We start from the raw sequence: 27,565 nt of genomic DNA, 5'->3' as shown, positions 1-27,565 counted from the left end.
TTAACATTATGCAGTATAACATAGTATGCAGTCTTCGTAGGGCACCAACTCCCAGAGGGGGCACCATCCCAGTTGCTCAAAAAAAAAAAAAAAAAAAAAAAAAACATGCGTCATTCTCCCGTCCGCGCTCGCGACCGCTCACACCTCATGTTTGCGGCTGAATGTTCGTAATTGATGGATGGACATCTATGCCTGGGTATAGGACATCAGCAATCCGGCACAGAGAAAAGAAAACTAAAGAAAATAAAACAGGCATAAAGTTGTCTTGACATTGGACTTTCTAGAGTCTCAAATTTAGGGAAGGTCTCTAAAGTTACATGTGATATTGTTATACACTTTTCTAACGTCAGTAGCATTTGAAGAGAATGACTTACAGTCATAAAAACAACTGTAATTGTTCATCTAGGTGACAGCTATAATGCACAATTAAATTGAATGTTTGATATTTATTACAACAAACTGTAAGTCATATGTAAATTATGCAACTTTTTCACATGGGCTCAAATGCAAATTTGAAGCTCAATAGCATTTGAGAAGAAAGACTTGCAGTCACAAAGCAATTGTAATGTGTTCATATAGGTGTCAGCTACAATGCACACCTTATACATTTTTTATAAATATTAAAATAAAGTGTTACTAAAGTTATATATATTGTTCTGTGTATGTGATTTCAAAGTCTAGATTGGTCGGATTAACCCTTTAACTGCCGCATCCCTTAAAACTGATTGTCAGAGGGTTACTGTAAATGCTTATGCCCGCTGGGCACAGTTATCCTGATGCCACCGGGGTGGCGTTGCACTGATGGCTTGAGCCCGACATCGCTGCTTGCAGCTATATTTATTATTATTCTTCTTCTTCTTCTTCTCCCGAATGAATCGCATTTTTGAGGGCTTTAACATGCTCAAAAAGTCATGAAACTTTGCACACGCGTCAAACCTGGTGAAAATTTTCGTCTGATATAGGATTCAGAAGAGGGTGTGGCAAAATGGCTCGACAGCGCCACCTATACCAAGAAAATCAACAGCCTTCCAGCTATGTTTCACGTACATGCATGAAAATTGGCATACATATGTAACACACCAATACCTACAAAAAAGACTCTTGGAGCGAAATTCTAAACCCAACAGGAAGTCGGTTATTTTTAATATTATGAGCATATTTTGTGTAATTTTGGTCATTTCCATGTGTTGTATTTTAACGAACTCCTCCTAGAGATTTCTTCAAATCAACACCAAATTTGGTATGCCTAATCTAAAGGCCTTTGCGATGTTAAATTGCGAAGATCTTGAGTTTTCGTTGAAGGGCGTGTCCGTGGCGGTCTGGCGAATTTCGATGATTCGCCATGAAAAATGAAGTTGCTATAACTCACACATACAATGTCCAATCTGCCCCAAACTTCACATGTTTGATGAGATTCCGAACCTAAACAGATTGACATGCCCATATTCAGTTATAATCATAGCGCCACCTATTGGCAACAGGAAGTGACATATTTTACGCTGCGACGAACTACTCCTAGAAATTTTTTGACATCAATGTCTTTTTTGAGGCCAGTCTAGTCTAAAGGCCTGTGCGATGTTCAGTTGTGAAGATCTTGAGTTTTTGTTAAAAGGCGTATCCATGGCGCCATGACGATGTTCGATGTCTCGCCATTGGAATAAAAGATGTTATAACTCAGGCATAAAATGTCCGATCTTCCCCAAACTTCACATGTGTGATAAGAGTCCTGACCTGAACAGATCTGCAGGCCAATATTCCACCGTGTGTGGCAGAATGGCTCAATAGCGCCACCTATACCCTTTCAACGGAGTGCGCCTCAAGCTATGTTTCACCTACATGTACAAAAATTGGTACACACATGTAACTCACCAATACCTACAAAAAAGTCTCTTGGTACAAAATCCGAATCCAAACAGGAAGTCGGTTATTTTTAATTTTCCCTGCAAAATTGGTGTTGTTTTTGTCATTTTCAGGGGTTGTATTTTAATGAACTCCTCCTAGAGATTTATTCAGATCAGCACCAAACTTGGTCAGTGTAATCTAAAGCCCTTTGCGATGTTAAATTGCGAAGGAATTGAGGTTTCGTTAAAGGGCGTGTCCTTGGCGGCCTGACAAATTTTGATGATTCGCCATGAAAAATGATGGTGCTATAACTCAGACATACAATGTCCAATCTGACCCAAACTTCACATGTTTGATAAGACTCTTGACCTGAACAGATCTACATGCCAATATTCAGTTATAGTCATAGCGCCACCTATTGGAAACAGGAAGTGACATATTTTACACTGTGACAAACTACTCCTAGAAATTTTATGACATCAATGTCTTTTTGTGGTCAGTCTAATCTAAAGACCAGTGTGATGTTTAGTTGTGAAGATCTTGAGTTTTTGTTAAAAGGCGTGTCCATGGCGCCATGACGAAGTTCGATGTCTCGCCATGGGAATAAAAGATGTTATAACTCCGGCATAAAATGTCAGATCTTGCCCAAACTTCACATGTGTGACAAGGGTCCTGGCTTGAACACATCTGAAGGCCAATATTCCATTATAACGATAGCGCCACCTGCTGGCAACAGGAAGATTGGCACACATATGGAATAAACTTTGATATTGCACTTATATTTATGAGTTTAAATGCATATTTCTCAACGTTCACCTTTTTACTAAAGCCACACGATAGCGGTGAGCCCGGGTGCGAGGGCCCGTTCATCGCTGCTTGCAGCTTTAATTTTAATTTATTTTTTTATATTTTAATTTTTTATTTTTATAAACTACAAATATATGTGGGATTATTAGCAGAACTCATACCATGTGTCATACCAGCTGGGACAGTTTGCTTGGAAATAATATTTCGTATCTTCCATTGCATTCGTTATTTGTAGTGCGACAGCCACCCAATAGCAATAAGATTCGTGCTTTTGATAGAACTACTTTTAATGTCTCAGCTTTCAAAATCAGTTTTATAGCGAAACACAAATTATGTGTTTTAAAATAATGTGGTTTTTAAACACTTTAATTATCAGATCGCTGTATTTATGTGAAACAATTCATTAAATTAAACTGTTTTCTTTGTAAAAATTCCAAATTGGCTATGTGAAAATTACTTTTTTCCTAATATTTTGACTTTTATCTCGTAATATTTCGACTTTATTCTCGTAATATTTCGACTTTATTCTCGTAGTAGGCCTATTCGAATTTTTTTCTCGTAGTAACGACTTTATTCTCGAAACATTTCGACTTTATTCTCGAAACATTTCGACTTTATTCTGGTAATATTTCGACTTTACTCACGTAATATTGACTTTATTCTCGAAATATTACGAATTTAATCTCGTGATATTATTATTATTATTATTATTATTATTATTATTATTATTATTATTATTATTATTATTATTATTATTTTCAACGTGGCAAACGCCGTCGTAAGAAACGTTCCTGTTCATGTGCAGCACAGAATATACGAAGGTATATTCCACACATTACCAGCAGAGGGAGGTAGAAGATTAGAAAGGCTTTCAGCAGCACATTATTATAGTTTTTCTCAGTCGCTTTGGTGCATTTCCCACATAACTATTTACATTTGCACAACAGATAATGCAGTGCTCAAAACAATTAGTACAAACGGCAAAACCTAGTTGATAAGCTGCAAAAAAGTGTGTCACTTGCTCAAAATGGATAAGTCATTCCTCAAAAGCAAGTATTCATGTCAATGAAAGTGTCAGTGTCATCAAGATGAAAAGTCCTGACACCATTGTTTATGAACAAGATAGTCAAATGGTTTTGTCATGTTTTTATTATGACAGTTTACTCTGTCAATGTTTTCCAATGCAAAAAAAGTCAGATCTTGGTGATACCTGAAAATTCTCAAGACAGCACTATATACTATTTGCACAGCCATTTGAAAAATACAGCAAAGTTACAAATTACTGTATTTAGTGAGGTAACTGAGTTCATCACTTACGCCAAAATGGCTCAACAGTTTTTTTTGGATGTCACAGCGTACATTCTCATCAAATCTTCTCTCAAATGCTCTCTAGAATCCGGAGTGCGCAGTGCTCATATTCAATGAATTATAGACTTTTACAGTTTAATTGTCACATTAAGCCGTACCGCAATTATTGTCTTTGCCTCAAAAATTTAAGTCACTCGTGTATGATTTAAGACTTTTTATGGCCTTATATTTTACATGATTATATTTAAGCCTTTTTGACTAACGCCTCTTTACATCCACATCAAATTTTAATTGAGAATCCAAAATAACACTTAAAATGTAAAATAACAAACTGTTTCTATTGCCTTTTGGTTGATCATAATTGTAAAACCACTCATTTATTTCCTTCTGTTTGAGAAACACATTGAAACAGTTTTTGAACAATTCAAAAAGCAAAGCAGTTGTTCAGTTTATTTCAGTCATGTATTCAACACATGATAACAACTAATAAAACTCAAATTTTAAAGGGCACTTATTATGCAAAATCCTCTTTTAAATGGTATTTGGCCATAAGCATTTGTTGGCAGTGTGAACACAACCACCCTAAAGTGATAAAATGCCTACCACTCCTTATTATTTAATCCCTATTAAATCAAATCAGTCTCGCTAGGCATGCCATTTTGGCATTGATTCTCTAAGCAAGATGACATTACATTACTTATGCTCCACCTGATCTTCAGGCCCTTAGACGGTGCTGTATCACATACAGGAATGTCAGTGAACACAATCCAGTGTGCCATTTGCTGTTGCCGGCTAAAACTCAGGTAAAAAAAAGAAGAAGTAAAAGAAGAAGTAAAAAAAGAAGCCATATCTAAAGGTGATCCAGAAGCGCAGGTGTTTTCTCTGGGCCAAGGCTCATTTAAAATGGACTGTGGCAAAGTAGAAAACTGTTACGTGGTCAGATGAATCAAGTTCTTTTTGGAAAACTGGGATGCCATGTCATCCGGACTAAAGAGGACAAGAACAATCAGCTCTCAGTTCAGAAGCCTGAATCTATGATGGTATGGGGTTGCATGAGTTGCATGGGCAGCTTACACATCTGGAAAGGCACCATCAATGCTGAAAGGTATATCCAAGTTCTAGAACAACATATGCTCCCATTCAGACATCGTCTCTTTCAGAGAAGACCTTGCATTTTCCAACATGACAATGCCAAACCACATACTGCATCCATTACAACATAATGGCTGTGTAGGATCCGGGTACTGAAATGGCCAGCCTGCAGTCCAGATCTTTCATCCATAGAGAACATTTGGTGCATCATAAAGAAATATGTGACAAAGAGACAGTTGACCAACTAGAAGCCTGTATTAGACAAGAAAGGGACAACATTCCTATTCCTAAAGGTGAGCAACTTGTCTCCTCAGTCCACAGATGTTTGCTGACTGTTATAAAAAGAAGAGGGGATGCCACACAGTGGTAAACATGGCCTTGTCCAAACTTTTTTGAGATACGTTGATGCCATGAACTTTAAAATCAATTTCCCTTAACAAAAATTTTTTTTTAATTCTCAGTTTAAACATTTTGATATGTCATCTGTTCTATTCTGAATAAAATATTGAAATTTGAAACTTCCACATTGCATTCTGTTTTTATTCACAATTTGTACAGTGTCCCAACTTTTTTGGAATCAGGTTTGTATGTGTGTGTATATAGTGCTACATTTTTTATGCCATTGGTCAATTTGATAAATCTGTCTATTAAAGAAAATAGAGTCCCATCATATTGGAAAACCTCTATTGTAAATCCAAATTTTAAGGCTGGACCAATTTAATGAGGTTCACAATTATAGACCAATTGCTAAACTCCCTGTAATATCAAAAGTTGGTGGCAGAACAACTTATCCATTATCTAGAGAAAAAAATATTTACTTCACTCTAATCAGTTTTGTTTTAGACCCAAGTATTTAACAGAAATAGCAAACTGTTATTTCACAGAATTTATTATAGAAGCTTTAGATGGTGGTTTTGCCAATATGATCTAAACCATTATAATGTCTGGTGGAAAAAAAATTAACATTAATTTTTTTTGTAGTTTACTATTTTTTTTTTTTTTTTTAGTATTTTACGATTTAATTGTTGTAAGGAAACTAAATGTCAGTTACAGTATATGCAGATGACAGTTATTTATGTATCAGCACAGACTCCACATGTAGCAGCAGAGATATTAACAAAATGAAATGACTGATGTTTCACAGTGGTTGCAAAAACGAACTGAAATGAATGTAGTTTCAGTTTCAGGTAACTCTGTTGTAACCTAACAGTAGACAGATTTAATACCTGTCATTCAATCATATACTATACATAACATGCATGTTAATAAAACATTATAAATTGTTATGACAATGTACACAGACATAAGTTTTTCTTCTGTTACTTCTATGAAATAATATACTAAATGCGATCTACAACATAGATCAGTGGTTGAGGCGACACAGGCTAAACTAACCTGAATATGGTTAGAAATATCCTTCTTATTTGTTTTTAATGAGAATACTACTTCCTAAAAGATTCTCAAATAACAATAAGTACTGCGATAATCAAGTACAGAAAATAGTTATTTAAGATATTTAATGGTACCATCTAATTGTTATATATAAATTATATAATTTTATTTGATTTGAAAGTTAAGTGATTTGATAGTGGAGAAATAATGTGTGTGTGTGTGTGTGTGTGTTAATGTTAATGATTCATTTATCTTTTTATAATCAAATTACCCGTTTTTAATGTAGTACCAAGCAAAACTCCTTTATATTTGTACAGACAAACTTGAAGTTTGATACTGATAGCGATTTTTTTTTTTTTTATCAAAAACATTCTAAATAAACATTCCAAATGACTCACTGAAATCCTGTCCAACAGGTCTTGGTGTACAAAAGTAATCTGCTGAGGGTGCACCAGTGACACTTCCTCATAAACCTTAGTAGCCTACTTTATGTAGTGTCATCTGATGCTGATCTGACGAATCACACTCAGAATAGGGGTTTTGTTTCCAGAAGACTTTATTTTAAGGAGAATAAAGCCAAGAGTTCTTTGCAAAGAATATACCTTGTTTGTTATTCTGCTTTTCTTTTTATAGAGTTTTTCTTTTTACACAAGATAAGGCGTGTTTATGTATCATTTAGGTTTCCATATACATACAATTCCATTCCTTCCTAGAGAGAAGGGGCCCCCAAGACTTGTTATGGTAAATAACAAGGCCCACTTGTGTTTCTCCTGATGCTTCTTATCTGAGGGTCTGTACATTTCTGCCAGGTGGGCTCTTTCTGCCTTTTACACACAAGCCTGTATGATTAAATTGGAACAACATTTGGATATATAGATGCTAGATTCACTTTGATTATACTTGATTAATTCATCTTTTCATTAATAAAAATTGTCTACACCCATTCAGAGAGACTAAGTCAAGAGTTGTTTTTATATACACCATGTTCCAATGTTTGGAGGTAGTACAATCTATTTTTTAATGAAAATAATTAATACTTTTATTCATCAATTAAATAAATTATAATTAATAAACACCTAACACTTATAATTTTGTAAAAATAAAAAATAAAAATAAATAATAAAATAAATAAATAAAGTGATATGACTTGACTACTATTCATCTTAAGTGATAATCCAGTACCTGTGGGATTGCAAAATTCTATCATACCAACTTCGATCAATGATTTAGTATTTCCCAAAACCCCAGTATAGCAAGCCTACATGGTTGGAACTACAGCTCTAAACCTGTGGTTAGAAGCACAGTTTCTTGTTATTGTGACTTGTGTACTTATGTAGTCACTTTGATTTTGCCAAGTAAGACATGTTCCTGAATCAAATATTTTGATGATCCTGGATCAACATTATTGTCTAAAAATATAGACGTAACCCAATCCCTACCCCTAAACATAACACTACCCATTATTTACTCCTGAAATCATGGGCACTCACGGCACTGGAAGGGGCAGCACCCATGCTACTTTGGTAGGAATCCCAATTCGTTGGTCACTGACCTGACGTCGAGAGTTACTAATTGAAAGGGAATCACTTGGTTACTTATGGTAACCCTCGTTCCCTGTAGGAGGAAACGGAGCGGTCACATCTGATCAACACAGTTGCTGTACCGCCGCTGAGCTGCCAGGTCTCTGGCTTGGCTCCTCAGCAAAAACCTGGTATGCATTGCACCTGCTGCCTTCTTATACTCACGCTGTGATCAACGCGATCAAACTGCCCTGGGGTTAAGCAGATAAACATCAAATTTTTATCTTTGGGTGACCTATCCCTTTAAACAACTATTGTCTGTACTTGATTTTTACTGTACTTATTATTTGAACATAATCTTACAGGATATAGTCTTCTCTTTCAAAGTAAATATGACTTTATTTTTTATCATATTCTCATGTTCAGATCAGTCTAGTACTGTGGTAAAGTTCCAGGGGTTCCAGTGTTATGACACTTTCAGTTACATTCCCTGTAATTTTGTGGGCGAGGCATACATGAATATCGATAAATATCGCAGACATAAGAGAGTGTGTGTGGCCTGCAACTGGGAATTTTAAATCAGGTTATTTTGGAGAGTGTCACCTCAACCACTGATCTATGTTATAGATCACATGTAGTATATTATTTCATAATAAATTGTATTAAGATACTTAGTGGGAGCATCTATATATGGTGGGTTGTTACACTGCAGTATAAAAACATAAGGATGAAAGACAGAATATGAGTTAATATATATATATATATATATATATTTATATGGTAGATTAATTTATCTTTTTATACTCAAATTAACTGTTTTTATGCAGTACCAACTAAAACTCCTATATATTTGTATAGAGAAACTTGAAGTTTGTCTCTTAAAAGGGATGGTGATAGGATAGAAACTCAAAAGTTTTTATTTTATTTTATTTTTTTATCAAAAATAATTCTAAGGAAAGAGTTCCAAATGACTGACTGAAATCCTGTCCAACAGGTCTTGGTGTACAAAAGCTTTCTGTGAGGGTGCACCAGTGACACTTCCTCATAAACTTTAGTAGACTATTCAGAGAGACGAGAGTTGTTTTTATATACACAATGTTCCAGTGTTTGGGGTGAGTACAATTTTTAAAATACAATATTTCTTTTTAAAGAAAGATATTAATACTTGTATTCATCAATTTAATAAATCATAATGAATACATAATTGTAATTATTATGCATTCCACAGAATTATTGAGAAAGGTTTTCAAAAATAATAACTGTATTACTTAAACGGTTTCATATAAACAAATGATTTCAACTGAAAAATGTTTTTACTTTTGTCATTTTGGAGCTGCTTTACAGCAGAATTCCTTTCCTGTTTATCACTGTAAAGATGCTTTGAAACAGCCAGTTTATATAAAGTGTAAAATAAAAAAAGTGACTTTACTTGACTATAATTCATATCAAGTGATAATCCAGGACCGGTGGGATTGCAAAATAATTCTGTCGTACCAACATTGATCAATGATTCGGTTTTTCCCAAAACTATAGTTCAAACAAACATCCGCAAATAGCATTGCAAGCCTGCATGGTTGGAAATACAACCCTAAACCAGTGGTTCGAAGCATAGTTTCTTGTTATGACGTGTACTTATGTAAATCATGAATTAATACATAAGCTGATTCATCACACGGGGTATCTGTAATCATAATGTCAACAGTATGTCTTATAGTTCCAACGAACTAGCAACCAAAATGCCAACACAAGGACAATAAATAGGGAGCTAACGAGGAGGGTAACGAGGGAACACGTGGGGAATATTACATCAATAATCAGGTAACAAGATGGGTGGGATCAAGACAATTGACAAAAGCACATGGCACATTGGAACTAAGACAAAAGCCATGTGCTCACACAAAACAAAAACACAAGCACATGGCCAGCAAACCAATCACAAGCCATGTGCTTGAATTAGACAAACTTGCAGCTAATGAACAAAATCATAAGCCAGAGTGTTCACACAAGACAGCACGCAGCCAGCGAAAACTAAGTTATCGGCTGCGTGCTTTCTTGTTCTATTTTGTCTTATGCTGTGTTCTATTTTGTCTATTTTGTCTTGTGCTGTTGCACGCAGCCGATAACTCGAGCTGCGTGCAACAATACAAGACAACACTTGAGACTGCACGCTACTACAACAAGACAGAACATGGAGCGCGAGTGTCCAGTCCCCGACACGAAATCGAAACTCAGCAAAACATGAGTACCGAACACCACGCTCCAACATGAAACAGGACATGCAGACAAGAGTGCACGGCTCGAGCAGTCTCGAAGCCGCACGCTCACATGAAAACAATGACATGAGGAGAGTGTCAGGGCTCTGTCACAAAACCATGAATAACGCTAGACTGAAGTTACAGAACCCTGACACCGTCATGTTCACTTTGTGTGGTTTCTGAAGTGGTCCTATTCCCTTGCATTATATGTATGGACTAAAAATCTTTGCTTGTGTTCATGTGAAGAAAGAAAGTCATAAACATCTGTGAAGACAGAGGTTCAGTAAACGGTGAGATAATTTTCAGTTTTGGGTGAACTATCCCTTTGAAGAGCAAGATGTGTTGGAGAGGCTAGAAATATATTCCAGACTAAATACAAGAATGTGTTGAATTAATGAGGAGAGTCATGGAATTAAAACATAAAACGATAATGTTTTTAAAGGCCACTTTATTTGTGTTGTCTATTTAACGTCAATGTCTAAAAGAACAATTAATCTTTTAAATGTTTATTTGGGGCATTTAGAGTTTGTTTCTTAGCAAATATTGATAATTATTTGTAACTAATTAGATTAATTAATGAGGAAAGCATGCAATTATTAAGTTTTTTTTTTTTTTTTTTTTTTTTTTTATTCACTGACAGTCTTAATTCCTTCTTAATGATTCATATAATGACACATTAATATAATACTATCCTATTATATTAATACTAATAATAATATCCACCACCTGGTAAGAACATCACTAAACATTAATTACAATTAATTTAGCATATATGTTTATTTAAACACTTTTTGGGAGATTTGTAACATGTAATAAAATAAAAAAAATGCAACAAAGAAATTAATTGTATTTAAAATCTCATCACTGGTTTTATTTGCACACAATTTTGTGCATTCAGCTAATATATTACATAGCCAATGGCTCTATCAAAACAGAACAAATAATGAACAAACTTTTTTGGGCGGGAAAATGCAACTTTGCTCAATATGCTTCCTCAGATTTGACGGTGAACTTTTGAACCTAGACATTTACCTGATGCAAGTCATAATTGAAGTAGAAATGTGTGTGTTTGATGCATGAAAACAATGATCATTAGTTCTCATGTCAGGCACATGTTTGAGCTTCTGTTTAACATATTTAATGTGCATGAGATAAAATAAAAAAAATATAGTGTACTTTTCAAGAATAAATACAATTATAAGGAGTAAAAAGTAACAAATTGTCTTATGAAATGTAATCAAATAAAATTACAAGTAGTCATTTAAAATTATAGTTGAGTAAAGTACAAATCCCCCAAAATAATACTTAAGTACAGTAATCAAGTAAAATTACTCAAGTACTTTACACATCTGATGCTTGTTTGTCAATGTGATGCACCAGGAATCTTTATTCGTCAGAACTGACCACTTTCTTCCAATTATCCATGGTCCAATCTCAATGATCTTTTGCTCATTTCATGCATTACTGGCAATGGCAGACAGTTTGCATGGGCATCAGCTATGCAGACACATACGTAGAAGGCTGTGATGAGCTGTTTGATGTGACACATTGCCATGGTTACCACAGTTGTAGCTGGTAGTGATTTGTTGCAGAGTGGCCCAGTATGTGCTCCTCTCTGGCATCAGTGAGCTGCAGGCGAAACACGGTTGGATGACAGTTCATTATTTGGAGATCCGTGCACCACTTTTGATACGTACTCCCTAGCTGCATGTAAACAACACACAAGGCACACCATTTCCAAGATTGAAGTCCTGAGGCAGTGTGCCATCACAATTTGACTTTTATCAAACTTTGATAATCTGGCAGCTTTTCCTGCTCTGACATCGAACACTCTACTGACTGAAAGAACGTCCATGGGTAGAATATATACTGGTCTGTTGTGAACTCATTGGTTTAGACTGGAAGTGGTCATTTATATATATATATATATATATATATATATATATATATATATATATATATATATATATATATATATATATATATATATATATATTAGGGGTGACCCCAAATAGTCGACTATTCGATGCTTCGACTCGAGGAGCCTGATTTGACTACCAATCTCACAGTAGAATATTCGCGGGCTGTTATGATTATGCCATTCTGACTATATGGGGGGCTCAAATGTCTAATTTCATATAGAACTTGCAGTTTTCTCCAAATAAGTTAATATGCAGCCTATTATGATAAAGCTGTACGAATCTGAAAAGAAATAAGCTTCAAATTTATATTTTAAAGTGCGTGAATAAATCCAATCACCCCTAAAGATTTATGTTTCACTTTCCATAATATGTGGCCGACAAAGGAGCATCTTGGCGGCAGGGATTTAAAGACTCAAACTGACACAGGTACAGACTGGATGTTTTCGAACAGCTAGGGTACAAGTGATTTCAAAACATTTCAGCTGGTGTATTAGTGTTAATTTCGTCAGACAAGACGAGACGAAATATGTTCGTCAATGAGGCAAGTCAAACTACAATGCAGAGTATTAATAACTATAACTGGACTGTCACACCCATACCATTATAATGAGAACACCATTATATTAAAAGGCTGTGCATTTTTAGAGTTAAGCTGCTGTTTTTCTGCACATTGTTTCGTGAAGAACGTGTCCACAAAATGCGTTCATTCAGAGCCATGCAGATATGTTTATGTGCATTTGGGCTCTGCAGATAGCCTATAAGTCTTAATATTATCGTTATGTTGTATAAATAACTAAGTGTATTCTACATGAAATTATGAGTTGAATCTCATTGATTAAAAGCTTGCTATCAAATATGTCACTGTACTGGTCATCTTCAGCACGCGCAGCTTTAAAACAGAAATGCAGAATATTAACTGCTAACATTTTAGACTAATGTTATAGGCTAATGAGAGCACTATTGTAAAAATTGTGTATTTTTAGGGTTTAGCTGACGTTTAGTGTTAACTATCTTTTAATCAAAACATAAAAACATTATTTACCCGTTTGTATCTGCGAGGCATTTGTTACACATTTTCCTAGTGTGTTAACATCAGTAATTATTATGACTGTAGGATGTCTGACTTGACTTGTCTTGCTTGATATCAGCAAGATTCGAAAATTCCTTGTCAATGGAGGATATATATATATATATATATATATATATATATATATATATATATATATATATATATATATATATAGATAGATAGATAGATAGATAGATAGATAGATAGATAGATAGATAGATAGATATACTGTAGATCACACACACACACAGTCATTTCTAATTTGTTCCAATGATGCATTGTACTGAGGAGTGAGTTATGTCATTGTCTGGGAAACACATTCCAGGTCTGCTCACTTATTTGGTGATTTGCACAAATCTTTTAAACTATGTAACTTTTGGTGATTGAAGCATAGAAGCTTGTATGGGAACATTGTTTCGGTAATAACATGACATTTGTTCTGCCATACGGTGCAGATGAATTTGATAGCTTGAGGTGCATTGTTGTGCCCATACAGTTATACATATTATCAGTGCAACATTTTTTTTTTTTTTTTTTTGGTAAAATATCTGTCAGTGGTCTTGTTTAGTGTTTTGACTAATTAATATTTTGTAAAATTTTAAACAGATTGAAAAAAAGCAATAAATCACAAACCACAACTGAAGAAAATGTGCATGTCAAATCACATGCAGTGGCTCAATTTATAAAAGACAGAAAATCCCAAGACTGGCAGGATTTTATGAAGTCTGATGAGGTGAAAGTGAGTTTTGACCCAAAGAAACCCTTGATCAAACTGTCTGGAGAGCGTGCAGTAGTCCAGTCAGCTGTGACTTTCTTTAAAAGTTTGGCAGATGATCTCTATACGGACACACTGATCATTAAAAAGGCAGGAGCACAGAAGTACTTCATGGAGCAGGGTAAAATGATGCTCTCAAGGTTTGCGAGGGAAAATGGATTTGTGGCAGTGCTCCAGGATGATGGCATGCTGGAAGAGGAGAAGGATGAGATTGCTCAAGGTACACATACTGACTACACAAAAAAAAAAAAAAAAAAAAAAAAAAAAATCATTAAATCTATAAAACCAGATGTTTTGGCAGTATTGACAAAAGAAAAAAAAAACTGAGATCTATCTTTGTTGCTTTATATTTAGAGTCAGAGAGTGGAGTCTCCAGTTCCTGTTTCAAGGTGTACACTATGCAAATACATCATCTGACTCTGAATGTTTCATCGGGGGACATAACCAAAGAAAACACAGATGCAATTGTCAACTCCTCAAATAAGGAATTTACTTTAAAATCAGGTTAAACCAACTTAATATATTAATTTCAGTTAATTTAAGTTCAATTGAGAATTTACTATGAATTCAAATTATTTATAACCATGCTTTTACTGGGACACTACTGCAACTGCCCATGTTTTTTTTTTTGCTATCTAGGGGTATCCAAGGCAATTTTAGATGGTGCTGGATTACAAGTAGAACAGGAATTATTAGAAAAGTGTGCGTCAACTATTCGCCTAATTTACAAACTTTTAATGTTTCAATACATTGCTCAAGAGTGGTCTATTAAACATGTGATCATTAGTATGTGTATTTTTCCACAGCTGGAAAAGCAAATGATCAGCAAAGAGAGATTGTGACCTCTTCTGGCAATCTCCCATGTGAAGAAATCATACACATTGTTGGAAGTAGAAGTCCAGCTGATATTCAGCTAAAAGTTTTGTCCGTTCTGATGCTATGTGAGAATCGGAAATTGACCTCTGTTGCCTTCCCTGCTCTAGGCACAGGTGATGCTTTTTTTTAATTTTTATTATACCTAGCTAAATGTTGTGCTTGTGGACATCTTGCTGTAATTAATATTTAATATAATTTAAATCTGTTTCAGTGTGAGAAATTCAAATCACTATTTTTTTTTAATTGATCCTTAAGGTCAAGGTGGTCTTAATCCAGCTGATGTTGCAGAAGCAATGATCAGCGCAGTAGTTGAATTTGCAAGCAAAAAAACTGATCATGTCAAAAATGTGGAGTTCCTTATATTCCAATCAAGTATGTTGGCTGACTTTCATCAAAGCATGCTAAAAATCACCAAGTCAAAGAAAAGCTTGAGCAGCAGAATTAAAGGTCAGTAAATAAAAAAGAAATTAATATGAAATGTTTTTTATTAAGATCTAATATTTATCTAATATTTATTTATTTTGAACAAAAGGTGAAAACATTGTGTTTAAAGAAATCCAGCCTGCTGTGTTTCAGCTATGTAGTGAGACAACAGAGTGTTTGAGTAAGGCCAGTACCATCATCAACGACATGATTAACAAGAAGCAAATGAATTAAACAATCCGTGATCCAGCCATTGCTCGTTTCAGCAAAAAGGAATTAAAAATGCTAAAGAAAATGAAAAAGGAGGTCAAAGTAAATGTCATAATTGAGAAGAAAGAACAAGACTCCTTCATCACTGTAAAGGGCATGACATCAATTGTTTACACTGCAGAAAGTCGCATTCCGCACATTATCCGCAAAGTGGAAAAGATTGAAAACCGAAAAAGGGTGGCAATATTGAACAGCAGCACAGTTGAGTGGCAATAATGAAGTGGTCGTAAATGTAAACCATTTGATCCTTACACCAACTGCGACTTGGAAGAAGCCTTCAACCTCCAAAATACTTCTGTGCTAATCAAGATTAACAGTGAAGTGTATAATGTAGACATAGTTTGCAAAAAGGCAACAAGAGGAGGAAAACAAGTTGAAATATAGCTGCAAGCAGCAATTACGGGGCCAAGCACTCCAGCGGAAAGTTGAGGAGCTAAACATGGCATGGAGGATCACATGAAGTGCATCAATGAGCAATTAAACCAATTTTAGGATGATTGTAATTGAAATGGCTAAAATAATCATACATACAACCACTTGTAATACGATTAAATGGCCTATCACTTTTGACCAACAGGTGGCGCTGTAATCAAATCATTTCGGTGTGTTCTGTGTGATATGACAATAACATACAAAACGTTTAGTGTCAGTATGTTAAAGCATTGCAGAGATACAGCCTGAAGTGTCATTTTGGCATGATGCCTCATTTTCGTTGCAGTGTTATGCAAAAACGGTTTTGTGTATTGATACAAAATCCATAACATTTTGTCAGCATAGTCTAAAGATCATCTGATTCAATTTTGGTGAAAATAAGACTATCAGTTGACGAGGAGTTCGAAAAAGTAGGTTTACAACATAAAACAACATGGCAGAGAATATTATGAGACCAGTTTCATTGCAATAGGCAAATGCAGTAAAAAGTTATTAGCATTTTTATAAGTGTAACTATTCATGGTTAATGAATGGTTTATTACTCTTGACTAATAGGTGGTGTTACCAAATTTATGCGGCAGGGTCAGTGTGAGGTGAAACATACAATGTTTGGTGCAGATATGTCAAAGCTTTGCAGAGATACAGCCTCAAATGCATTTTGGCACCCTTCCAGCAAATTCGTTGATGTGCTAATTGGGAACCGTTTTGTATACCGACACAAAATCCATAATTTTTTCCAGCATGGTCTGAAGATGATCCACGTCAAATTTGGTGAAAATCGGACTAACCATTAATCAAAATGGCGGACAGGGAGTTCAGATTTCCTACTAAAAAATTAGTAGGTCTATTGTTGGCACAATCTAAGTAAGGAATATTTTTGAGATCAGTTTCATTACAATAGCCTAATGCAATCAAAAGTTATTAGCATTTTTGGAAATTTCATAATTGAAGGTTAATGAATGGTTAATTACTCTTGTCCAATAGGTGGTGCTGTTACCAAATTGATGTGGCATGGTCAGTGTGAGGTAACGATGACACGTACAAAGTTGGGTGCAAATATGTCGAAGCTTTGTGAGATACAGCCTCAAATGCATTTTGGCATCTTTCCAGCAAATTTGATGATGCGCTAAACGAGAACCGTTTCGTATATCGACACGAAATCCATAACTTTTGGCCAGTGGGGTGTGCAGATGATCTGCGTCAAATTCGGTGGAAATCAGACTAACGGTCAAGGAGGAGTTCGAAAAAGTAGATTTTCAACATTAATCAAAATGGCGTGCAGGAAGTATGGCCAATTTTGGCATAAATGGAATCGATGTTCTCGGCAGGACTCGAAGAATATAGGGAGACTATTTACATTTCAATAGTCTAATCGATTCAAAAGTTATTAGCATTTTTTTAGATATTTCATTATAACTGCCACCAAATTTTTGAGTACCTTCAGGGCACGGAGATTTATATTTTTAAATTATTTTCATAATGATATGATAACATTAAAAAAATACAGCATTTTAGAACATAATTCAAAATGGCCGACACCTAAAATGGCTGACACAGGAAATCTGGATATCATTTGACTCAACATGACTCACTGAATCTAAAGAGACCATTTGTGTGATTTTTGGCCAAACCATTCAGAAGTTATGAGCCAAAGTATGCATTTTTCATATCTCCTGACCACTAGGTGGTGCTATGTCGAAACACTGCAGGTAATCTCAGGTCATGGTTATTATATCACACTCCAAGTTTGGTCTCAATATGCCAAACCGTTGCCGAGATATAGCCTCACATGCATTTTTGCGTGGTTTTCATCAAATTTGATCACGTTTCATTTGAGAACAGTTGGACAAATCAACCATAACTTTTTTGTCAGCATGGTCTGAAGATGATCTGAGCCAATTTTCGTGAAAATCAGACTAACCATCTAGGACGAGTTCAAAAAAGTAGGTTTTTTCGAAAAATTGAAAATAGTATTTTTTTTTAGCATAAAAATATTGAAATTTTGGACAAGTGGTAGCGCTAGAGAGTCGGAGTCAGAGACTTCAAATGTGCTATAGTTAATGTTGGGAATGTCCTCTATCAGTGTGCCAAATTATACAACTTTCCCGCAATCGGTTCTATGAGTTGCCATAGACTTGTGGCGAAGAAAAAAATTACGCTAACGGATACAATAGGTGCCTTGCACCTTCGGTACTTGGCCCCTAACTGAAGAGAGTACATCTGAAAGGTGAGAAATACAAATGCATATGAAACATCATAGTTATGAATAGATTCAAAGATCACTAAAAATATATATTTAGTTTTATTTTTTCAGCTTCTTTACCTTTAAACTGGGAGGACATGGAAGGACAGCAAGTAGTTATTATAGAACTCAAAGCAGACTCACAGGAATTTACAGATGTGGAAAAAGAGTTGGGGAAAAAACTGGACTATCCAACAACATCATTAAAGTACATCTATTACATTTATATTTGACCCAACTAATTTGTGTCAAGCATTTTGCACAGATTGAAAGAGTCCAGAACTGCGCAATTTGGAGAAACTATGTGATCAAAAAGGAGGAACTGGAAGACAAAAACAAGCACAAAAACAACGAAAAGCGTCTCTTCCATGGCACTGGCCCTGATACAACCGATCAGATCAACAATCAGGGGTTCAATCGCAGCTTCGCTGGCAAAAATGGTATAGCTAACATTCCATAATCTTTTCAGAATAAAAAAAGTGTTTTTTGTATTTAGGATTAACAGAATTATTCCTGTTTTTAGGAGCCATGTATGGGAATGGTACATATTTTGATGTGGACCCGAGTTACTCAGTAAAAGGCTGACTGTATTATATCTATGTATGTATGTGAGTGTGACTCCTTAAAGTTTTATTAATAGATTCTAAGCTAAAACATCTAACCAGGAAAACCCCTAGTAGTAACAGAAAACACATAAAATGCACACATTTGTGTTAAATGTATTTTGGTTTGACAGTATGCATCAAGTTGTATTTTCTGAAAGGTATGATGTCCCTTTCCTAAACAGGGTTATTTGTTGCTTTCAAATTATAAATATATAAAATATTTTATGTAAACCATGTGTTTTTAAAGATGTGTCATGAGTCTAAGAAGCCGACGGGGTGGACATTTTGGAACAATGACAGGGTGGACATTTTCAGCTTCAATTAGCGTATTATCTTATGCAAGGGTCCACCTGTCGGCCCAAAAAGCGGAATCCAGCAGCCTGGTTGAGGGTTTAATGTGAATTTGGTCTTTTACTTGCACTTCTGAATTTATCAGGATTTAGTTTGAATTTTAGTCTAGCTCCGTGTTCAATCTGACTCTTCACAAAAGGTTGACTATGTATAAATTTAGATATTAGATTATTCTGGACTCACTATACTTTCAATTATCCATTCACTGGGGACCTAATGTCTCTTTTAAGTCTCACGCTTGCTTCATGTGGATCTTATGATCCCAAACTATCCAGTCTGATGCTAGTCACAGGATGTAGGTAGACTAATACATGTTTTGCCTGCCGCTTACTGTTTGCTTATGACAAAAAGTGTAGTTTATTTAGTCTTTTCCTGTACAACTTGCTAACATCAGCGATAGACAGAAATCAGGTCTCAGATGATGTGTCTACTGCTCATATCATTCTCGAGCGAGCCTTCAGTTTGACCTATCCTAGCCATAAATCTGCGATAGCAAAAGCCTCCTCACAGTCTAATAGTCATAATGATTTCAGGAGAGTTTAGGATAAATCAAATATAACAATGTACTGTTAGTCAGATAAAATTGTATCCTGCCAATTACATAATGAAACAATTAGAAGCCAGTCTAGAAAGGATAGTGTAATTGTGAATCACATTGTATTCGCGTTGCAACCTTGCTCCTGCACAGACACATTTTTAGCCCTGATTCCTATCCACTTACATTATAAAAATGACAGACTGCAACAGTTTGTGCTAAACATCTCTGTTTGTGTTCTACTGAAGAAACAAAGTCACCTACAGTATTGTTCAAAATAATAGCAGTACAATGTGACTAACCAGAATAATCAAGGTTGTTCAGTGTGACTCTACGATTTTCATAGTCATGAAAATAAAGAAAACTCTTTGAATGAGAAGGTGTGTCCAAACTTTTGGTCTGTACTGTATATATATTTTATATATTTATATATTATATATATATATATATATATATTTAATAGAGTACGCCCCTTTAATGCCATATCCTTTAGTGACATCAGAACAACAATATTTTTTTCTCTTTAGTGGTGGGAATTTCAATGGCTGAGGTGAGTAAGTTGGTGACTTTTCATTTGACAAATTTTAATTTACTGGGTTCACTTGGTTTGCCAAATCTTAAAGAGATAGTTCACGTAAAAATGAAAGTATGATGTTTATCTGCTTACCCACAGGGCATCTGAGATGTACATGTACATAAATATATAAAATATATATACAGTACAGACCAAAAGTTTGGACACACCTTCTCATTCAAAGAGTTTTCTTTATTTCCATGACTATGAAAATCGTAGAGTCACACTGAAGGCATCAAGGGCTATTTGACCAAGATGGAGAGTGATGGGGTGCCGCGCCAGATGACCTGACCTCCACAGTCACTGGACCTGAACACAATCAAGATGGTTTAGGGGTGAGCTGGACCACAGAGGGAAGGCAAAAGGGCCAACAAGTGCTAAGCATCTCTCGGGAACTCCTTCAAGACTGTTGGAAGACCATTTCAGGTGACTACCTCTTGAATCTCATCAAGAGATCGCCAAGAGTGTGCAACGCAGTAATCAAAGCAAAAGGTGGCTACTTTGAAGAACCTAGAATATGACATATTTTTCACTTTTTTATGTATATAATTCCATATATAATTCCACATGTGTTAATTCATAGTTTTGATGCCTTCAGTGTGAATCTACAATTTTCATAGTCATGAAAATAAAGAAAACTCTTTGAATGAGAAGGTGTGTCCAAACTTTTGGTCTATACTGTATTTATATATATATATATATATATACAGTATTGTTCAAAATAATAGCAGTACAATGTGACTAACCAGAATAATCAAGGTTTTTCGTATATTTTTTTATTGCTACGTGGCAAACAAGTTACCAGTAGGTTCAGTAGATTCTCAGAAAACAAATGAGACCCAGCATTCATGATATGCACGCTCTTAAGGCTGTGCAATTGGGCAATTAGTTGAATTAGTTGAAAGGGGTGTGTTCAAAAAAATAGCAGTGTGGCATTTAATCACTGAGGTCATCAATTTTGTGAAGAAACAGGTGTGAATCAGGTGGCCCCTATTTAAGGATGAAGCCAACACTTGTTGAACATGCATTTGAAAGCTGAGGAAAATGGGTCGTTCAAGACATTGTTCAGAAGAACAGCGTACTTTGATTAAAAAGTTGATTAGAGAGGGGAAAACCTATAAAGAGGTGCAAAAAATGATAGGCTGTTCAGCTAAAATGATCTCCAATGCCTTAAAATGGAGAGCAAAACCAGAGAGACGTGGAAGAAAACGGAAGACAACCATCAAAATGGATAGAAGAATAACCAGAATGGCAAAGGCTCAGCCAATGATCACCTCCAGGATGATCAAAGACAGTCTGGAGTTACCTGTAAGTACTGTGACAGTTAGAAGACGTCTGTGTGAAGCTAATCTATTTTCGAGAATCCCCCGCAAAGTCCCTCTGTTAAAAAAAAAGGCATGTGCAGAAGAGGTTACAATTTGCCAAAGAACACATCAACTGGACTAAAGAGAAATGGAGGAACATTTTGTGGACTGATGAGAGTAAAATTGTTCTTTTTGGGTCCAAGGGCCACAGGCAGTTTGTGAGATGACCCCCAAACTCTGAATTCAAGCCACAGTACACAGTGAAGACAGTGAAGCATGGAGGTGCAAGCATCATGATATGGGCATGTTTCTCCTACTATGGTGTTGGGCCTATTTATCGCATACCAGGGATCATGGATCAGTTTGCATATGTTAAAATACTTGAAGAGGTCATGTTGCCCTATGCTGAAGAGGACATGCCCTTGAAATGGTTGTTTCAACAAGACAATGACCCAAAACACACTAGTAAACGGGCAAAGTCTTGGTTCCAAACCAACAAAATTAATGTTATGGAGTGGCCAGCCCAATCTCCAGACCTTAATCCAATTGAGAACTTGTGGGGTGATATCAAAAATGCTGTTTCTGAAGCAAAACCAAGAAATGTGAATGAATTGTGGAATGTTGTTAAAGAATCATGGAGTGGAATAACAGCTGAGAGGTGCCACAAGTTGGTTGACTCCATGCCACCCAGATGTCAAGCAGTTTTAAAAAACTGTGGTCATACAACTAAATATTAGTTTAGTGATTCACAGGATTGCTAAATCCCAGAAAAAAAAAAATGTTTGTACAAAATAGTTTTGAGTTTGTACAGTCAAAGGTAGACACTGCTATTTTTTTGAACACACCGCTTTCAACTAATTGCCCAATTGCACAGCCTTAAGAGCGTGCATATCATGAATGCTGGGTCTTGTTTGTTTTCTGACAATCTACTGAACCTACTGGTAACTTGTTTGCCACGTAGCAATAAAAAATATACTAAAAACCTTGATTATTCTGGTTAGTCACATTGTACTGCTATTATTTTGAACAATACTGTATATATATATATATATATATATATATATATATATATATATATATATATGATCTATTTTAAACAGTCCTTCCATGGCTTCTCCACATAACCTTAAGTGACATACAGCAAAGTATGGTTACCCATACTCAGAATTTGTGCTCTGCATTTAACCCATCCAAAGTGCACACACACAGCAGTGAACGAATGAGCATGCACGCATGCACACACGCACGCGCGCACACACACACACACACACACACGCACACACACACACCAGTGGTTAGCCATTTATGCTGCAGCGCCTGGGGAATTTTGGTGCCTTAGGAGGAGGGCACTGAGGAGGGCACCACAGTCATTGCCGGCCCAAGACTCGAACCCACAATCCTAGCGTTAGGAGTCAAACTCTAACCACTAGGCCACAACTTCCCTGCAAACTTTCTTTCTTTTTCAAGGAAATGTTATATTTAATAAACAGTAATCTGTTTACAAACCATTTGCAACCATTTAATTATACTCTATAGATAGCATTATTATAACAGGGACATTCTCAAACTGAAAACTGATGGTTTTACATCCTTACTTACAGTACATACTTTGTAAGCATCACATAGAATGATATAGCCATAGATTCAAAAGGTTAATGAAATGTCATGTCCTGAAGATTATTAGAAAAGCATTATGTATTTTGACCCATGATACATTTTGGAATTTTAAGTTACATTTGTATATTGTTAAGTCTGATATTGCTATTCATTAAAACTGCTCAATCTCCAGCAGGCCATTCTTATCGTTGTTTTTTTATGTGAGTCCAGGTGAATTTTCATTATTGGTGCAAAAGATTTGAATCTGTTCATTTAAAAGGGATGGACAATCGGCAGCTCCAACTGATTGCCACGTCTAAGAGCAGCTGTCCACATCCCAGACGGAAATCACAGTTGAAATATCCCAACCAAAAAAACAATAGAGTGGATCAGTTGTTTGGGTGTTAAGGTGAAATAGGCAAACCAGCAACTGACAAAGGCAGCAAGCACTGCAGCCTTGGCTTTGTGTTCCTGTGCAGTGGCAACAGTGTTTGCAGTCTTCACAAATCACAAAGGGAACATTGCATCTTTCCTTTTCTGAGGGAAAAGGTGTAGTGGGTGAACAGATGAGATAATAATAAACCTCATTCTAAATTTAATTAATGTATTTATTTATTAATTTACCTACCTCACAATCATTGTCATGTCATTGACTTAATGGAGAAACATACTTGTTCACGTGCAACACAGAATGTACGATTCCACATATGACCAGCAGAGGGAGGTAGAAGATAAGAAAGGCTTTCAGCACATTATTATTATTATTAATCCATTCATATGGAAGGTCAAGCCCTGCCTTCCTCTCCTTCATCCCACATGTCCCAGTCCAGGTTCTGTACTCCAAAGTCAGGTGTGTTCCAGCCTAGATTAATAGACACAAAGGACACGGCTAGAGAGCACGTCCAGATCACAGTCAGAGTGATCACCACCCGACAAGGTGTGACCCTCCTGGGACAGAACAGAGGCTTAGAAATGGCAAGGTGACTATCTACACTAATGGCCAGTAGGGTGAGGATTGAAGCACTGCAGAGCATCACATCCAGAGAGATGTATATGTTACAAAAATAACCCCAGAGAGGCCATCTCCCATTGCGTAATTCCTGCATGGCAGTGACCAGAGGTACCAGCAAACCTAGCAGCAAGTCTGTCACAGCTATTGGGTACTATAAAACTGCCATAATATTAGCATCTGTAGTCATCAGCTCATGTTCATTCCTACAAGAAAAGAACATGGTTACAGAAAAAATATATAAATAATAATAATCTGATAAGCAGTAATTTGGATAAATAATTTATAACCTTTAGGAAATGTGAAACTCATTTGCTTGAGATTAGCCTCAAATTTGACTTACCAATAGGAGATGGTGGCATTGTTTGGAGACCATTTTTGAAAACAATCATTATTTTTAGACAATTTAGATGATAGACCTATTAATCAGATGTTTTAGCAACCTAGGTCGATGTAAAAAAAAAAAAAGTGCTGGAATAACCAATACAACAATTCAAAACCAACAACTTTGATTCCCTTTTACAGAAAAAAATAAGATAAATTATATATATATACAGACCAAAAGTTTAGACACACCTTCTCATTCAAAGAGTTTTCTTTATTTTCATTACTGTGAAAATTGTAGATTCACACTGACGGCATCAAAACAAGTGCGAAACAACTGAAAATATGTCATATTCTAGGTTCTTCAAAGTAGCCACCTTTTGCATTGATTACTGTTTTGCACACTCTTGGCATTCTCTTGATGAGATTCAAGAGGTAGTCACCTGAAATGGTCTTCCAACAGTCTTGAAGGAGTTCCCCGAGAGATGCTTAGCACTTGTTGTCCCTTTTGCCTTCAGTCTGCGGTCCAGCTCACCCCTAAACCATCTCGATTGGGTTCAGGTCCGGTGACTGTGGAGGCCAGGTCATCTGGTGCTGCACCCCATCACTCTCCTTCTTGCTCAAATAGCTCTTGATGCCTTCAGTGTGACTCTACAATTTACATAGTCATGAAAATAAAGAAAACTCTTTGAATGATAAGGTGTGTCCAAACTTTTGGTCTGTAATGTATATATATATATATATATATATATATATATATATATATATATATATATATATATATATATATATATATATATATATATATATATATATATATATATATATATATATATATATATATATATATATATATATATACATATATATATATATATATATATATATATATATATATATATATATATATATATATATATATATATATACATATATATATATATATATATATATATATACATATATATATATATATATATATATATATATATATATATATATATATATATATATGCCACACACCAGATATTTATTTTCCGAACTGCCATGTTATTTATAACAATAAAATGTGATAGAACATTGCCAGATTCATATGTGCTTTTAACTTCACTCACTGGACATTTTACTTTGAAACTGTTGCAAGAAGCAATGTATTATCATTTTGAGGAAATGTCGCCACAGGCATGTGTTTCCATGAGTCTGGGTTGGGTTATTCTTTGCCATACATAATTTGCAACTTATGTGTTGGCACAAAGAAATGTTAATGAATGCGCTTGTCTGATTTTCTGTGGCATTATGTCTTCTGGAAGGTCACCAAAAAAAAAAAAAATGTAATGCAAATCTGAATCTAAATTGAATGCAAATTTAATGCAAAACTTTGGCCCCTGTTTACTCCAAGGACAAAAAGGCCTGAGTTATTCAAGATATCAGAGAATAAGTCATCTCTTTCATTTGTAGCTTATTTTTTTCTTTTCTCTCTTGTTTTTTTTTTACATTCATTTTGAATTTAAGTCACAGCGGTGCTTGGATGTTGATTAATTTTTATTTTATTTTGCATTCAAAGCTGCATTAGATGCCACTGATGAACACTGTTGAGATAAAATCACAGTAAGAGATGACAGTGGGTCACACAGATACTTACAAAAAGAGAAAAGCACATTATCACTGTGTCATTGGTGTTCATGTAGATTTTTACAGCAACTGACATGTTTGCACAAGAAAGAAAGAAACAATAAGCAGACCATACAATTTCATATTCCTTTGATATTCATGTAAAAACTCTGGGATGTTTGTACATTAGTACTACCATCAAATCAAATTTATATCTTTATTAGTAATTGTGTGATTAGAAAAAAGAAAAGTATATTTGTTCTGAATACTGATTTCTAGTTTCCTGGGAAGAGTGCAAGCTCTTTTCCATTTGGGTCATTTTCATCCCGTCATGTTAGGAGTAACTGAATAATTCGGGATATTGGCTTATTTTATTGGTTTATTTGTCAGAGGGAGTGTAAGGCATGTTTATAAACCTAATAACTTAAGTAATTTGTGGATTAGTGCATACTGGAGACATAAACCATTTCAAACGATTAAGTTTGATTTGATGAACTGGTTTTGACCGGTTCACTAAGAGGCTCCGGTTAAATAAAAGATTAGTCTGCGATCCAGACATCACTAAACGAGAAAAAAACAATAAAACCCATTACAAACAAGGCATTTGTTGCATCCAGTTGGGACATAATTACTGATTATAATGACTGTCTTTTTAAGCATTGCATTGAGTATCGCGCTGCTTAAACATAAAACCATGTCTGCATTTGTGATCTGAGAAACAAGAAACAAGCCTACTCTACACTGCTCAAAACTTGCGTTTTAATCATCATTGGCAAATAATTTAAATACTGTATAAATGACGTACTTACAAGCTGTGAGTCAGAAGCACCAGACTGTCCTTGCAACGTTTGAACTGCCTAACTTTATAGAAACAACCATTGTGCCACAGATGCATCGCAGGCTACTTGATCAGGAAACAGTCCTTATCCTCCATAAAATGCGCAGCACACATCTCAATATTTGGGTTGGACTGTTCTGGAACAGTGTTGAAATACAACTTAACCACTGATTTCTAGTAGTATCCTCTTTTGGAAGGTCAAACACATAGTTTTGCTTTCACAACAAAACATGCAATGACTCCACGACATGGCAGCAGCGGCAACAGAGAGAATTAATTGTGCCTTCTTTCTTTGCGTGAACATCTGAGTGGTGTTATGCAAATCTTCCCACATAGTGACAGAGATGTGGTGGCGTGTTAGAACAAGCCGTTTTAGGGGGGAGTGGTTGACTCTTAACTTTTATAAAGAATATATTTTTGAATTTGATACTTTAGTCTTTGCGACTTTACAGATCTATTTATGCACCACGAGTTTGTTACACTCCACAGAGAAAGGAAAAATTGAAATCACATCATATGACCCCTTTTAAACGGAAGTTAACAGCACAAAGTGGTTGAACAGGATGTGAGAAATGTATCAAACATGCATGCAT

The 27,565-nt window shown here is 35.5% G+C and overlaps 1 protein-coding gene and 1 pseudogene across 1 annotated transcript; one reads left to right on the top strand and one right to left on the bottom strand.

Moving 5' to 3' along the window:
* Nucleotides 1-24,561, bottom strand: part of LOC127966099 (histamine H2 receptor-like) — a 41,848-nt pseudogene extending 17,287 nt beyond the window's left edge.
* On the top strand, nucleotides 13,812-16,131 carry LOC127966850 (protein mono-ADP-ribosyltransferase PARP15-like). Its single transcript, XM_052568160.1, has 6 exons — nucleotides 13,812-14,202; nucleotides 14,337-14,486; nucleotides 14,622-14,684; nucleotides 14,789-14,971; nucleotides 15,114-15,305; nucleotides 15,391-16,131. Exons 1-6 carry the CDS (start codon nucleotides 13,926-13,928, stop codon nucleotides 15,513-15,515), a joined length of 990 nt encoding a protein of 329 aa, XP_052424120.1. The 5' UTR covers nucleotides 13,812-13,925; the 3' UTR covers nucleotides 15,516-16,131.
* Nucleotides 24,562-27,565: the final 3,004 nt, after the last annotated feature.

The sequence above is a fragment of the Carassius gibelio genome, chromosome B10 (genome assembly GCF_023724105.1).
Source record: "Carassius gibelio isolate Cgi1373 ecotype wild population from Czech Republic chromosome B10, carGib1.2-hapl.c, whole genome shotgun sequence".
Taxonomy (NCBI): domain Eukaryota; kingdom Metazoa; phylum Chordata; class Actinopteri; order Cypriniformes; family Cyprinidae; genus Carassius; species Carassius gibelio.
This window is presented reverse-complemented; position numbering and strand designations above follow the sequence as displayed.

Coding starts and splice junctions, on each gene's coding strand:
- LOC127966850 (XM_052568160.1), top strand. CDS start 13,926: ATGAAGTCTGATGAGGTGAAAGTGAGTTTTGACCCAAAGAAACCCTTG. Junction 14,685..14,788: donor ACAGGAATTATTAGAAAAGT/GTGCGTCAACTA, acceptor ATTTTTCCACAG/CTGGAAAAGCAAATGATCAG. Junction 14,972..15,113: donor CTTCCCTGCTCTAGGCACAG/GTGATGCTTTTT, acceptor TTGATCCTTAAG/GTCAAGGTGGTCTTAATCCA.